The 17,561-nt window shown below is 36.4% G+C and overlaps 1 protein-coding gene across 1 annotated transcript in view; it reads left to right on the top strand.

Annotated features, from left to right (window-relative positions):
* Window positions 1-1,808: 1,808 nt before the first annotated feature.
* Window positions 1,809-17,561, top strand: part of LOC110454612 (lachesin-like) — a 32,949-nt gene continuing 17,196 nt past the window's right edge. The window contains exons 1-6 of the mRNA XM_021504225.1: window positions 1,809-1,848; window positions 9,814-9,923; window positions 11,025-11,121; window positions 12,888-13,076; window positions 13,513-13,670; window positions 14,441-14,642. Of these exons, the coding sequence (XP_021359900.1) occupies window positions 1,809-1,848; window positions 9,814-9,923; window positions 11,025-11,121; window positions 12,888-13,076; window positions 13,513-13,670; window positions 14,441-14,642 (796 nt within the window). The remainder of the gene's footprint in view (window positions 1,849-9,813; window positions 9,924-11,024; window positions 11,122-12,887; window positions 13,077-13,512; window positions 13,671-14,440; window positions 14,643-17,561) is intronic.

The raw sequence follows: 17,561 nt of genomic DNA, 5'->3' as shown, positions 1-17,561 counted from the left end.
GACCAATTTGAGAACATAGTAGCGGCTGTAAAGCCCATGGAACAGGAACTACTGTCTTCTTGTCCTGATTCAGGTAGTGTACACATAATAACTCCGACAGCTCTTAGCAGCTGGTTTACGTAAGAGGTGGTGGGTGCCGGAATGGACCACTCAAACCAAGTTTCTAACTGTTCAATCATTTATGCACCCTCCACAAAATGGGCAGAGGTAGATAGTGTTAACCCTATCTGTCACCTTGGGTACACTTTGCGTTTAGCTCCATTTATCATGGTTATCTGAAACTTCGAGTGTATTCACCTTCAGAGTACTAGTTTGAGGCTTCCCAAAATGGAACACTTTTTAAAGAAAAATATAAAAAAATTCATATCAACTTCTGAAAGACTGTTTTGTTTTTACTGTAATGAAACAATACATGCTTTAAGCCTTCATCTTATGTATTTCTAAGGTATCAACAGCATGTGTGTCTATTTATAGAGCTCATTAAAGTGCGTCAGTTTCACTTAGAATTCTTTTGCTGGTCGAGTACCCAAAATGGAACACTTCATAATATACTATCAGTAAGTCAGTTTTGTCAGCATTTTAATCATTTTATTCATTTAACAAACGTTTGACAATTTCTCACAAATTTTACTCATTTATTCCCTAAAAATAAAAGAAATATGAACAAAAATTTATGTTTTCGCATCGTACTGTTTCCCTTGATTAGTAGGTGATCTTCTTTCATCGCAAGGGTGTAGGGTGAGGGTACCCAAAATGGAACACTTTGATCAAAATGACACAGCAATTGTTATTTTGCCCAAAAAATAATGGTATGTATTCTCAATCAAAATTTAAATGGTTTTATGCATTTTGAACAAAAAGCATCTGCCTACTTCTTAAACATTGCTCATAAAATCAATTGAAATAATTTAAAAAATCCAAGGAAACTGTACGATGCGAAACATAGTTATATCATGGTTTACCTCCGCCCCTCAACAACTATAAGCTGCATTTTAGTTTCACAATGCTGATATGCAAGGACGCATCTGATTGTTTGTCAAGTTTAACGAGTTAGGGCTTAACGCGATAAAAGTGTATATTTAACGTGATAGCATTTAACGCGTTGAAACAGTTTTTGACGCGTTAAATTGTTGTTTAGTGCGTTAAATCCCTGTTTAACGCGTTAAATGATGTTTTAACGCGTTAAATGCTAACGCGTTAGTTTATCTCGTTTTTGACATGACCGGCCTTTCATAACATCTCTACTGAAGGATTCAAAACACACCAGTACACTTTATTAGAGTTTGATAAAAATTGATGGATAATTTAAGTACTGATAGTGTATCACGATGAAGGCAAACTAAACGATTCGATACGATTCACAAGATAGAATCGCGATACGATACGATATATCGTTGCAGCCCTAAATTGTGAAGGCTGTGTGAGGGTGTACAGATCGAATAAAATGAGGATCGTGTTTCCCGGTAAGTGCGGTAGAATAAACGACATTGCAACATGTACACCTAGATTTATACGCTAATATCTCTCCATAAGAATAAAGTCAACAGTGTCTTTCTGTGGGTATCCCGTATCTATGTTACTGTATCTAAATGAACAAGAAGTCGAAGTAGACGACATACCTGGAGTCGTACGTCATGGTCTTTATATCTATCCATTTTTATCGCAGCGCTGTATGTAAAATACTGTAGGATACTTTGACCTTCACAAACTCTCCAACCGTGACTCAAAAAGCGTTAAAACCTGAGCATGCGCATCAGTTGCGATTAAACTCAAATGAATACGCATGTTAATTTGATGAAAGTTTGCAAATGTTGCTAGCAGTTTTGACCATATGTGTCTTTCACGTGGGTAAGTAATCTGTTTATTTCTCTCGTCGGATGTTCATAGATTTAGTTGCCAAAGTTTTAAATCAATCTTACCTATTTTTTCGAAAGTGTAAGCGTCATTGTGAGTACTCGTTATGTTATCCAGTTAAGTCTTTTTAAAACTAATGAAACTTTCATTTAACAGTTACAAACAGAATCTAAAATGTGATATTTAGAAATCATATAAGATGTATGTAAATTTCAGATGTAAGAATAAGCCCGGCATTTGAGACATTTAAGATGTTTGTTGGCAAGTGTTTTGTTTTACCGAGTTTAGAAAACTAACGTTATATATATACCACGCATACTATCACTTGATAATCGAATCACTGTCACAATTATGGTGCGGTAATCACATGACAATCGTGCTGTAATCACATGACAATCGTGCTGTAATCACATGACAATCGTGCTGTAATCACGTGAATAATATAGTGTAACCACATGGAGATCGTGCCGTAATCACATGAATATCGTGCTGTAATCATATGACTAATATATTGTAATCAGATGATTATCTTGCCGTAATCACATGACCATTATATTGTTATCACATGACAATCGTGCCGTAATCACATGACCATTATATTGTAATCACATGACCATTATATTGTAATCACATGACTATCGTGCCGTAATCACATGACCATTATATTGTAATCACATGCCAATCGTGCTGTAATCACATGACAATCGTTCTGTAATCACATGACTCATATATTGTAATCACATGATTATCGTGCCGTAATTAAATGACCATTATATTGTTATCACATGACAATCGTGCCGTAATCACATGACCATTATATTGTAATCACATGCCAATCGTGCTGTAATCACATGACAATCGTTCTGAAATCACATGACTCATATATTGTAATCACATGATTATCGTGCCGTAATCACATGACCATTATATTGTAATCACATGAATATCGTGCTGTAATCACATGACTAATATAGTGTAATCACATGAATATCGTGCCGTAATCACATGAATATTGTGCTGTAATCACATGACTAATATATTGTAATCACATGATTATCGTGCCGTAATCACATGACCATTATATTGTAATCACATGACTACCGTGCCGTAATCACATGACCATTATACTGTAATCACATGAATATCGTGCCGTAATCACATGACAAATACATTGAAATCACATGACTATCGCGTTGTAATCACATGACCATTATATTGTAATCACATGACAATCGTATTGTAATCACATGACCATTATATTGTAATCACATGACAATCGTGCTTTAATCTGATGACTATCTTTCTGCAATCTTATGACTATCATATTGTAATCATGTGAATATCGTGCTTTAATCACATGAATATTATATTGTAATCACATGAATATCGTGCCGTAATCACATGACCATTATATTGTAATCACATGACAATCGTGCTGTAATCACATGACTCATATATTGTAATCACATGATTATCGTGCCGTAATCACATGACCATTATATTGTACATGACTAATATATTGTAATCACATGATTATCGTGCCGTAATCACATGTATATCGTGCCGTAATGACATGAGTATCGTGCCGTAATCAATTGACTATCGTGCCGTAATCACATATTTATATCGTGGCGTAATCACGTGAGTATCGTGCCATTATCATAAGACTATCGTGCCGTAATCACATGAATATTATGCTGTAATCACATGACTAAAATATTGTAATCACATGATTATCGTGCCGTAATCACATGACCATTATATTGTAATCACATGCCAATCGTGCTGTAATCACATGACAATCGTGCTTTAATCAGATGACTATCTTCCTGCAATCTTATGACTATTATATTGTAATCATGTGAATATCGTGCTTTAATCACATGAATATTATATTGCAATCACATGAATATCGTGCCGTACTCACATGACTAATATATTGTAATCACATGACTAACGTGTTGTAATCACATGACCATTACATTGTAATCATGTGAATATCGTGCTTTAATCACATGACTATCGTGCCGTAATCACATATTTATATTGTGCCGTAATCACGTGAGTATCGTGCTGTAATTATATGACTATCGTGCCGTAATCACATGAATATCGTGCTGTAATCACCTTACCATTATATTGTAATCACATGAATATCGGGCCGTAATCACATGACTAATATATTGTAATCACATGATTATCGTGCCGTAATCACATGTATATCGTGCCGTAATTACATGAGAATCTTGCCGTAATCACATGACTATCGTGCCGTAATCACATATTTATATCGTGGCGTAATCACGTGAGTATCGTGCCATTATCATAAGACTATCGTGCCGTAATCACATGACTATCGTGCCGTAATCACATATTTATATTGTGCCGTAATCACGTGAGTATCGTGCTGTAATTATATGACTATCGTGCCGTAATCACATATTTATATTGTGCCGTAATCACGTGAGTATCGTGCCATTATCATAAGACTATCGTGCCGTAATCACATGTATATCGTGCCGTAATGACATGAGTATCGTGCCGTAATCACATGAGTGTCTTGCCGTAATCACATGACTATCGTGCTGTAATCACATGACAATCGTGCTGTAATCACATGACTCATATATTGTAATCACATGATTATCGTGCCGTAATCACATGACCATTATATTGTACATGACTAATATATTGTAATCACATGATTATCGTGCCGTAATCACATGTATATCGTGCCGTAATTACATGAGAATCTTGCCGTAATCACATGACTATCGTGCCATAGTCAAATGTATTTCGTGCCGTAATCACATGACTATCGTGCCGTAATCACATGACCATTATATTGTACATGACTAATATATTGTAATCACATGATTATCGTGCCGTAATCACATGTATATCGTGCCGTAATCACATGAGTATCTTGCCGTAATCACATGACTATCGTGCCATAGTCACATGTATATCGTGCCGTAATCACATGACTATCGTGCTGTAATCACATGACTATCGTGCCGTAATCACATGACTATCGTGCCGTAATTACATGATTATCGGGATTTTCAGTAAATACACCAATGTAATCTGTGCTACATATCAGCATTTGAGATATTACCTATTGTGACGTATAACAAGACAATGAAGTGAAGTCATAGACTTCCAAATAATATTATGATGTCACAATGAAATAAACATTTTTTTAGGTAAACACGGAGTATGTTATAAACAAGAAAAATTAACCAATTTTCATAAGATATACATCATTTAAAGTAAGTTACGTGTGACGTCACTCATCTTGATAATAAATAAGTATTAGTGGTTTATTAGACTTACAGTTCTTTTAGAAAAAATGTTTTGAATATTTATAAATTATACAGTAAAACAGGTTTCGTGACGTGCACTATTTTCGTTGTTGATTGTATGGTCGATATTATTGAGGTGTCCAACCGATTGAAAAATACAATGTGCGGATTTTAGGAAAAGCATGTAGACTCAGAGGGAATACGAAAGTTATAAATACATTTTGTACATAAACGCAACATTCAGCATTGCTCGAGTTGGTAATGTCTACGTATCCCAGTGACTATCTTCCTGTTTTGTTGTTTAGTTTGTTTAAGGTCTCTGCTTGGAGACCATAGGCATATGGATTTTTAACATCGTTAAAGTGTAACCCCTCCCCATTGAGTGCATAAGATAATATCACAGATATATACTGGAGGTGTAACCCGGTCACTCCGATCATCTTACACGCCCTTCACGCTCCACCGCCCGTACTAGAACCATCTACCCGAGTGCCCTTGACAGAGGTCAGCTTTCAACTACATCGCACATCTGGTAATACCAATGTATGTGTGTGTGTTGTACCCGGGGGAGGGTATCCGAATCTAAATTTATCAATTACGCCACAAAATTCGTTCAGACTGGTTTGGGATGGAGTGAGGTTTTCAGACTCCAATTCTTTTCTCTCCGAATGCCTGTCATTTCATTTACTTTTTTACGTTATTATTTTTCATATTTTCAGTCTATCCTTCTTTTTTCGTTTTTTTTTTATACTTTTGCTTTCATTTTCTTTCTTAGTGTCTTATTTTTTTCCCATTCGTTTTTCCTGTCTTTATATTTCCATCTTTCCCAAGTACTTACTATTTGTTTGTGAAAATTTTCCTTTTATCTCTATTTCCTCTTCTTTAACTTCTTTTTCTTTTCTTTTATTCCTTGGCTCCTCGTTGTTTTTTCCCTTGCTTTCTTATCAAAATTGTTTGCTAATTTTGTTTGTTCACATGGTAGAGGGTGTATTTGTATTTAATGTTGTGTTTTACCCTAAACATTATACCTGTGATTTATGTTAAAGTTAAGGTTATATGCTACCTTACACATTATACTTCTGATTTGTGTTAGAGTTAAGGGTATATGCTACCTTACACCTGCGATTTGTGTTAAATTAAAGTTATATTCTACCTTACACAGTAAACCTGCGAGTTGTCTAAGAGTTAAGGGTATATGCTACCTTACACATTATACCTGTGATTTGTGTTAGAGTTAAGGGTATATGCTACCTTACACCTGCGATTTGTGTTAAATTAAAGTTATATTCTACCTTACACAGTAAACCTGCGAGTTGTCTAAGAGTTAAGGGTATATGCTACCTTACACATTATACCTGTAATTTGTGTTAGAGTTAAGGTTATATACTAACTTACACATTATACATGTGGTTTGTGTTAGAGTTAAGGGTATATGCTACCTTACACCGGCGATTTGTGTTAAATTAAAGTTATATTCTACCGTACACAGTAAACCTGCGAGTTGTCTAAGAGTTAAGGGTATATGCTACCTTCCATATGATACTTGTGGTTTGTGTTAGAGTTAAGGGTATATGGTACCTTCCATATGATACTTGTGGTTTATGTTAGAGTTAAGGGTATATGCTACCTTACACATTATACATGTGGTTTGTGTTAGAGTTAAGGTTATATGCTACTTTCCATATGATACTTGTGGTTTGTGTTAGAGTTAAGGGTATATGCTGCCTTACACATTATACCTGTGGTTTGTGTTAGAGTTAAGGGTATATGCTACCTTACACATTATACCTGTGGTTTGTGTTAGAGTTGAGGTTATATGCTACCTTAAACATTATACCTGTGTTTTGTGACAGAGTTAATGGGATATGCTACCTTACACATTATATCTGTGGTTTGTTTAAGAGTTAGGAGTATATGCTACCTTACACATTATACCTGTGATTTGTGTTAGAGTTAAGGGTATATGCTACCTTACACATTATACCTGTGGTTTGGGTTAGAGTTGAGGTTATATGCTACCATACACATTATACATGTGGTTTGTTTTAGAGTTAGGAGTATATGCTACCTTACACATTATACCTGTGGTTTGTGTTACATTAAATGATATATGCTACCTAACACATTATACCTGTGGTTTGTGTTACATTTAATGGGATATGCTACCTTACACATTATACCTGTGGTTTGTTTTAGAGTTAGGAGTATATGCTACCTTACACATTATAACTGTGTTTTGTGACAGAGTTAATGGGATATGCTACCTTACACATTATACCTGTGGTTTGTGTTAGAGTTAAGGATATATGCTACCTTACACATTATACCTGTGATTTGTCTAAGAGTTAAGGGTATATTCTACCTTACACATTATACCTGTGGTTTGTGTTACATTTAATGATATATGCTACCTTACACATTATACCTGTGGTTTGAGACAGAGTTAATGTTATATGCTACCTTATACATTATACCTGTGCGTTGTGTTAGAGTTAAGGTTTTATGCTACCTTACACATTATACCTGTGATCTATGATAGAGTTAAAGTTTTATGCTACCTTACATATAATACCTGTGATTTGTGTTAAAGTGAAGTGTATATGCTACCTTACACGTTATACATGTGTTTTATGTTAGAGTTAATGTTATATGCTACCTTACACATTATACATGTGAGAATTTGTATGAGAGTTAAGGTTGTATGTTACCTTACACATTATACCTGTGATTTGTGTTAGTGATAGCGATATANAAGAGTTAAGGGTATATTCTACCTTATACATTATACCTGTGGTTTGTGTTACATTTAATGATATATGCTACCTTACACATTATACATGTGGTTTGTGACAGAGTTAATGTTATATGCTACCTTATACATTATACCTGTGCGTTGTATTAGAGTTAAGGTTTTATGCTACCTTACACATTATACCTGTGATCTATGATAGAGTTAAAGTTTTATGCTACCTTACATATAATACCTGTGATTTGTGTTAAAGTGAAGGGTATATGCTTCCTTACACATTATACCTGTGATTTATGTTAGAGTTAAGGTTATATGTTACCTTACACATTATACCTGTGGTTTATGTTAGAGTTAAGGTTATATGTTACCTTACACATTATACCTGTGTTTTGTGACAGAGTTAATGTTATATGCTACCTTACACATTATACATGTGAGAATTTGTATGAGAGTTAAGGTTGTATGCTACCTTACACATTATACCTGTGATTTGTGTTAGTGATAGCGATATATGCTACCTTACACATAATACCTGTGAATTCTATAATAGTTAAGGTTTTATGCTACCCTTCACTTCATACCTGTGATTTTGGTTAGAGTTAGGTTATATGCTACCTTACACATTATACCTGTGATTTGTGTAAGAATTAAGGTTTTATACTAACTTACGTATTATACCTGTGTTTTGTGACAGAGTTAATATTATATGATACCTTCCACATTATACCTGTGCATTGTGTTAGAGTTAAGGTTTTATGCTACCTTGCACATTATACCTGTGATCTATGATAGAGTTAAGGTTTTATGCTACCTTACACGTTATACCTGTGATTTGTGTTAGAATTAAGGTTTTATACTAACTTACGCGTTATACCTGTGATATGTGTTAGAGTTAAGGTCATATGCTACCTTACACATTATATCTGTGATTTGTGTGAGAGTTAAGGTTATATTCTTCCTTATACAGTATACCTGTGATTTGTGTGAGAGTTAAGGTTATATGCTACCTTACACATTATATCTGTGATTTGTGTGAGAGTTAAGGTTATATGCTACCTTACACCTGCGATTTGTGTTAAATTAAGGTTATATTCTACCTTACACAGTAAACCTGCGAGTTGTGTGACATTAAGGTAATATTCTTCCGTACACAGTATACATTCGATTTGTGTTAAATTAAGGTTATATGCTAACTTACACTTTATAGCTGCGATTTGTGTTAAATTAAGGTTATATTCTACCTTACACAGTAAACCTGCGAGTTGTGTGACATTAAGGTAATATTCTTCCGTACACAGTATACATTCGATTTGTGTTAAATTAAGGTTATATGCTACCTTACACATTATATCTGCGATTTGTGTGAGAGTTAATGTTAAAATATCCCTTATACACTGTATCTGCGATTTGTGTGAGAGTTAATGTTAAAATATCCCTTATACACTGTATCTGCGATTTGTTTGAGAGTTAATGTTAAAATATCCCTTATACATTATACCTGTGATTTGTGTGGGAGTTAATGTTAAAATATCCCTTATACATTACACCTGTGATTTGTGTGGGAGTTTAGTGAGAATGTAACGATTAGTACTGTATCTTCCATCATTCGGTAGGTTAATGTTAAATTATCCCTTATACATTATTCCTGTGATTTGTGCTAAATTAAGGGTATCCTAAAAAGCATCTTGCACTTCTTCTGTATTCTATCACTGTTATCAAAGCAACCATTCCTGTCTTATATTCATTGGATCGTTAACTAATTTCCTAAGATAGAATACACATTCGAAAGGTTTCCCGAAGTCTGTTCTTTGGAAAATTAGTGAGAATGTAACGATTAGTACTGTATCTTCCCTTAAAACAATCTATCCTGTTACAGACAACTGTTTTTTTTAATTTATATTTCAGCTTCCGGTCAGAAACCGGATATCGTGGATGAGATCAAAAAGGATGTGAAGCCCGTCAACGCCATAGGCTACCTCAACTGTACAGCGGTCCACCTAAATCTAGGGGCAACGGTAACGGACAGTAGACTAAAATATTTACTTATGCAAAATACTAGCCGCTTCCTACCGACTCGCCTATGGAGAATTTCTCTTTAGCTCATGAATAGTAAGCTAGTCTCGTTCAACCAGACGCTTGAGTATTGTTCGGTGTAGCTTGCGCAGACAACAAGAGTCTGGTTGAACGAGACTAATCGTAAGCCAGACGTTCCGCTAGCAGAGGCATTGAAAAAATGATGACCTCTGTTACATTGGCGCTTACGTAGGGACTCGGGAGATATGACACAAATACTCGACGATACTTGGAAAGGAATCGCTATGACCCCTGGAAAGCTCGGGACGAGTTCTTTCCTGGAGGGGGAGTATGTCATCCTGGTTAAAATCATAACCGCTTCCTACCGACTCGGCTAGGGAGAATTTCTCTTTAGCTCATTCGGTAGAATGTAAGACTAGTAAACCAGAGGTCCCGGGTTCGAAAACTAACGGATGCATTCAAATATAATGACTTCTTTTACACCGATTTCAGCAAAATACTTTTGCCTATCATGATATACATGTATTAATACCAATATACGATTAAAAGTTCCGATGATTCAATCCCTAGCCCGTATTCATGAAACCGTTCTGATGCTCAAACCAAGATTCTGTATTCAAGACCAATTCTTCAAACCCTGATAAATTAATAAAACAAATGAAGACTTTTTATCAACTATTTGGAAGAAATTTGGAGAAATTTAAAAAGACGAATGCTGTTTTCAATGTCGAAACTTGCTTTTTTGACAGTGTTACATGATTTAAGCCAATTACAAGAAAGTCAACTTGAGCACAAAATGTATGTTTCATATACGTTCCTCGATTCTACAGGAAACTATGGCTGGAGTTCTTGGTTTTGCCAGTGGAATTTCTTTTGTTTCAAGAACGTTTATGAATTAGGGGTCATTTTTTTTTTTATCTATTTCACTTTAGAAAGATTTCAATAAGGCAGCTTATCTGATATTTAACCTTTGGCGAATTAGTTACTCCTGTGATAGATTGTTTGAAGAACAATTACGAAAATAGTTCACAATTGTATTTGCAAAAACAGAATTGATTTGTTTTCTGTGTTGTTCGTCACAGGTGCACTGGGCTAAGATAATATACAATGGAGACGAGATGTCCACCGTAGACCTGAGTGAGGACGACAAGGTGGTCCTACAGAACAGCGCTGCCATGGGTACGTCCCTGTAATAACATGTAGTCAGGGAAACGGCAGACATTACACGGAAACCACATATTGCAAACTGGACCTAGATATATATATTATCACAGGTGTTATTTATAAGTTATTTATGCCATAGAACTAGTAATCAGTCAGAGTGTTAAAAACTGGATTGGAGTCGATAAATTTAGGCCTTTACCTGGAATTACCCAAAAAGCCACATTGTGGCTTAATTCCAATGGGGTCCCTTTGTCCTTGATACAAGATGATTATAAACGAGTTTGATAAATTCAATATGACATTGGTGTCGATGTGATATATGTACACGAGTTAAATAATTTCAATATGACATGGACACGAATGGAAGATTCTATTTATCACATAACATTCATTATTTAAAAAAAAAGAACTCCAAACACAAGTATATGTTATCAGTATATGTTATCAGCTGACTCTATAAAGGTCAACACCAAAGTACTCCGATCATAGTATTGTCGTTCCACGCAGTGCAAAGTAGTTACAGATTTTTTTTAAAATAATGAACAGTTTTAAATGCAACGAAAATAATAATAATAAAAAAACATTTCAAAGTCATTTAGTAGCAAAAACATAAAGTTTATCAGAAATATAATGTTAACACTTAATCAAGTTTATAGTTTGTTCACGGCACCTTCAGGTTTAATTACCCGTGTGTATTACGATCGTTATGACACGGCCGTGTGACGTAGTAAAATGGGTCAACGGTGTGATGAATATACTTATTACTGTATTACAAGTTATCTCCGCAGGAATTATATTTTTGGTATTATTATACCTCCTTTATATAACAGCGTGTTTGATTGGATCATATTGATTACATGGCGGGAAAATAAAACACCATGTCGTACTCACGCGCTCCAGTTCTCCTGATCATATTTCTCATATTCCATGCCTTTGTAGAAAAATGCGCATGACTGAAGCAGACGATAACAACTGCGCGGCAACTTATCATCTTATAGCTGATAAAATAAAAATAAAACAGATAATTTGAACAAAGAAATTCAGAGCAAATCTTCCACCTTGTAAATTTTTTGTTGATATCCCTTGACGTAAATCCTGATATCTGATTGGCTGATTGCCTTGACAAACATTAGTATGGGTGTACTCGATTTACTTTGAACCGTCGCGTATGACCCTGATTATTTCGGCTTCACATCCTTAATATTCATTACATAGAAAGTAAAACATATGATAAACCGACGTACAACACGGATGTATTTATTGGTATAAATTGTATATTGATTGTCATTGTGGTAGGAAAACAAGAGTCGTGTATCCCTACAACAAGGGGCATATATATATTACTCATCACTGAACATACACATGGACATTTGTAAAGGTGACCGCGGGAAATATATCTGTGTAATGGAACCAGGCTTGATACAGATAGCCATTAGCAGCGCCATCAACACTAATAAAAACCAGCAGTACCCGTTCCGCTGTTCGTGCTGCCTAGTGCTACAAGTGTGATCGTTTGACATAGATTGTATTTGTAATATTTAATGCTACTGCTTTTTTATTATCAATAACAGCAGTGACTTCCACAAGGTATTTCAAACGCAAGAGAATGGACTAACTTTGTGCTGAGAGAGAAGATGAAGTAAATAAGCTTAGAACAGTATTAGAAAAAAGAACTGAGGTTTTAATTTATTATTGGGAGGTATCTTATAATGTGAACTATTCACAGGTTTATCGATTTCCCGATTATCTCCCTTTGGTTAATTGCTGAAATCAATTTCTAGGTAAAAAAGAAGATCTGGGTGAACCTAAATACGGCGTCTTGGTGAAACATGACAAGCTAAGGACGACCTTCATCCTGCTGGTTCGTTATCTCCTGGAGAAAGACGCGGGAGACTACATGTGCTACATCAAAATACAAAACACGGACCATTCTGATTGGCCCAAGAAAATCGGAACGATTGTCGTGCAAGGTGAGGTCACGTAAGGTCATCGGTCGTAAGAGTTCATTGCAGTTCACAGGGCATAAAAGTTCTAACGATGTTATACAATATCTATTACTAAAATATAAAAAAAAAAAAACAGCGGCCGTCTTGGATTTTGCGGCCATCTTTTTAAAAATCTGCTTGGCCCCATATCCAAAATTGATCAGTACACTATCCCCTACATTCATGCCAAGTTTCATGCTTCTCTTAAAAATCCCACAATTATTCACCTATCTACCAGACTACAAATAAAGTTATTAAGAATATGGTTAGATGTCATACAGAAAGATAAAATTGAATATATTTCGGTTGTTAGGTGTTCATCCTTGCCTGACAATGACATTGATCTGTCTATATCAGTGGTTTGTCCTAGTATCATGGGTTACATTTGACCTTGACAATGTGACTGTATTATACAATGTAGTGGCGCCTACCATCAACATCATCGGTACAAGCGTCTACGAGGCAGTGATTGGCGGGAATTTGACGTTATCTTGTTCAGCATACGGCGTGCCATCCCCAAACATCACGTGGAAACGAGAGGATGGAAAAGAACTGGCTATGGGTGGATTCCAGTACTGGGTTTGTACATTATAGGACTATATGATAGAGAGCCAATTAAACTGTGTATTCAGTGTAATACATCGCCAATACACAAGGACAAGCGTAAGAGTCTCGCTAAAGGAAATAATCGTAAATTCGTTTCATAACTACATGTAACATATCAAAAGATCCTTTCTTAACTGAGCCTCAAATATGACACTATTTTTGTATGTATTAATGTTTCCGTGGTAAAACCCTTTCCGTAGGCTTATATCTGTTTTGTTTTTTGTTGGGTTTTTTCGAGATGCTGCAATGTGCCGAAATTTGAAAATAAAAAGTTAAGATAAATAGTGCGTTCCTACGCAAGGAATCTATACTCTTCTGGATTATCAGGGCCCGTATTCATGGAACCAAGCATGGATTCCGTGCTCAAGTCAGCTTTCTTGTAATTCGCTTTAATCATGTCACACTGTCGAAAGTTCAAGTTTAAACATTGAAAACAGCATTTGGCTTTTAGTTTAACTTTCTTCCAAATTAAAAAAAAAAAAAATCATAATTTATCAAGGGTACAATAATTGGTCTTGAGCACAGAATCTTAGTTTGAGCATGAGAAAGGTTTCATGAATACGGGCCTTGACTTCGAATTCGTCTCCAGTGTATTGTATAGGGTAACGATGTCTACCTTCTTGTTGTAGTCTTTTGACTTAAAGCGCCGGTTTTGTCTACATATGCTACCGCTTTAAACAGATCTGCTATTTTAAAGGGAACCCAGACATTCTGATTTTACTACAACGACTTTGTCTATATAGGGGGCTACTCTTGTGCTAAGGGACATAGCGAAAAAGGACCAGGGAAATCACATCTGTGTGGCGGACAACTCGGTCAGACCACCAGCTAGTTACACCGTCCAAATAAAGGTCTTCTACGCCCCAACATGTCGGGCCGTCCAAAACTCTGTCGGACAGGTTCAGAATCGACGCTATGACGCCAAACTCGAGTGTCTCGTCGAAGGTATGTAATACCAATACAACAGATGTTTGTTATAGAGCCGACGCTTTGACGCCAAACTCGAGTGTCTCGTTGAAGGTACGTAAAGTGACGCTTTGACGCCAGACTCGAGTGTCTCGTTGAAGGTACGTAAAGTGACGCTTTGACGCCAAACTCGGGTGCCTCGTAGAAGGTACGTAAAGTGACGCTTTGACGCCAAACTCGAGTGTCTCGTTGAAGGTACCTAAGGTGCCGCTATGATGCCAAACTCGAGTGTCTCGTTGAAGGTACCTAAAGTGCCGCTATGACGCCAAATTCGAGTGTCTCCTTGAAGGTACCTAAAGTGCCGCTATGACGCCAAACGCAGGTGTCTGGTCGAATGTACGTAACAATACAACGGACGTTTTTTTATAGAACCGACGTTTTGACCGAGTGGTACAGGCCACAGGTCGCTGGTTTTCTCTGGGTACTCTGTTTTTCCACCACCAGCAAAACCTGGCACACCCTTTAATGACTGAGCTGTTTATAAGACGCAAAGCATAAACCAGACCATTATTGGAATTGTATGAAATACCTGCTGTTTTCTATACAAACCAAGGCTTTGGTGCCTAGCTCAGTGTCTTAATCTGATGTTTAGAATAGCCGGAAAGGTTTAATTGACAAGTCAGATAATTTCATTACGTTGCCTCGGCTAAGGCTTCAACTCATTTAGCGGCTTTGCAATCTATTAATACAAATCTTGAAACGCCGTCAGTGACCTATGAATCCCCTAGCACAGTCGACCTAAGTTGACCACCTTATCTGACCTAAGTTGACTACCTTATCTGACCTAAGTTGACCACCTTATCTGACCTAAGTTGACCATCTTATCTGACCTAAGTTGACCACCTTATCTGACCTATGTTGACCACATTATCTGACCTAAGTTGACTACCTTATCTGACCTAAGTTGACCACCTTATCTGACCTAAGTTGACCACCTTATCTGTCTTTGCTGAACCCCGCTCTGTCCCGTTATCTGATGCAGTTAGCCTACGATCTTAACCGAGGTTAGAGAAAAGATTAATTGCTTCAAAGCTCGAGACCAGGGCCCGTATTCAGGAAACCGTTCTCATGCTCAACCATGGAGTTTGTGCTCAAGCCGAATTTCCTGTTACGACTATGGATTACTAAGTAGATCTTATTTTGTCAATGATTTGGGAAATATTGAAGAGACTTAAAGACGAAAACTGTTTTCAATGTTTATGCTTGCCTTTTTGATTGTTTGATATGATTTAAGCGAGTTACAAGAAAGTTGGTTTGAGCACAGAAGCCATGCTTGAGCACGAGAACGGTACATGAATACGGACCCTGGTCCCGGTTTGCGAAAGGTTGGTAAGAGTAAACCAGTGGTGAGGGGGCAAACTTTTCAAACTTGAACACAACAAAATCAAGAACAGCTGACACCATTTCACTGCTATAGATTTGTTAGACAGATCAGATTGGTGTGGTTTGAGGATTAAGTTTGCGTTGAAAGCCCTTATTTTATAGTGGCAATAATAAACCACTGGTCAAAGTTATCCAACCTTTCAGTAACCGGGACGTGGTACTTAAAGTCGTGCTGGTACCATATCAAGTCGCCGTAAATGTGTCACGACTTGATGAAAAAACTCGAGTAATCAACGTAGGTTAAAGATGTAGGGAATAAGAGTTTAATGATCTCGGAGAAGCATCTCAAAGCAGTACTTACACTTCCTTGTGCTTAAATGAAATGCGCCAATACTCTTAAAATCCGACAGATACTGCAAAACAGAAGAAAATGTATGTCGAGATATTATTTTGAAAGACATAGTACTTTCAATATTTGATTATGTCAATGATATATACTTAATTTCACTTATAAAATTCCTTTAGCACATAATTGAGCGAATTAACACTGTCAATTAACACCATGATTTATATGTAAATTGTACTATATATATGTAGATGTAAATTCTCTACACTGTAACCAGTTTGCGAGAATAAAAACTTGTCATTGTCATTGACCCTGAAAGCCGTCCTTCCTTTTTGCTCGTCTTTGATCTTAATCTGGTGATTTCTGTTCATGTCTAACGCTGTAACGTTCAATCTTCCGTCAATTCATCTAAACTCCCGTCAATATTGGACATACGTCTTTTATATTCCTGTTGTTCAACTGTCTGTTATCCACACGTTAATGAACCATCCTTCTCGCGCAAAAGTACACCATTGACGTCATTTTGGAGTACATATATTTGTGTGAGTGATGTTCACCTGTCAATAGTATATTTCGGACATACAAGTATATGACTGAGGCCAATAAAAACGAAATCTTGTTTCCGTTAAACCATCCTCGATATCCAGGGGTTACGCTCACTTTCGCTCTCTGCACCCCTGGAATATGTCATAGCAAAATTGAAGGCACGAACATAGCTGTTTGATTGTTCTCAGGTAAAAGAAAACCTAAGCAATCGCTAGGCTGATACCTGTCCTTTGAGGATTACAAAGGTGAGACCGTACCAGAGTTGTCTTATTTCATCTCTATAGGGGTGTCGTGTATTTTAAGTACAAAGAAGCGTTGGAATTTTAGATTGAATTTTTTTGCAAAAAAACTATAGTCATAATGTACCAAAATGGTAACATGGTCGTCTGCGTGACGTAATCGGAACAATTTTATATCTTACATCATAAGTATATATTAAACAAACGACAATTTTCCTTAACAGAATTCGGGACAATCAGTATCATTGTGATATTCAAATATTCTGCAGGTCATCCTGAACCACACATGTCCTGGAAACGATACGAAAATAATGAACGANAAATACCATCCTGTCCTCCCATGGTCGGTAGACTAAGGTTACATACCTTCCTGTCCTCCCATGGTCTATAGACTAAGGTTACATACCATCCTGTCCTCCCATCGTCTATAGACTAAGGTTACAT

This window comes from Mizuhopecten yessoensis, unplaced genomic scaffold (genome assembly GCF_002113885.1).
Source record: "Mizuhopecten yessoensis strain PY_sf001 unplaced genomic scaffold, ASM211388v2 scaffold7953, whole genome shotgun sequence".
Taxonomy (NCBI): domain Eukaryota; kingdom Metazoa; phylum Mollusca; class Bivalvia; order Pectinida; family Pectinidae; genus Mizuhopecten; species Mizuhopecten yessoensis.
Note: the sequence above shows the minus strand (reverse complement) of the source record. Positions and strands in the feature narration are given on the sequence as shown.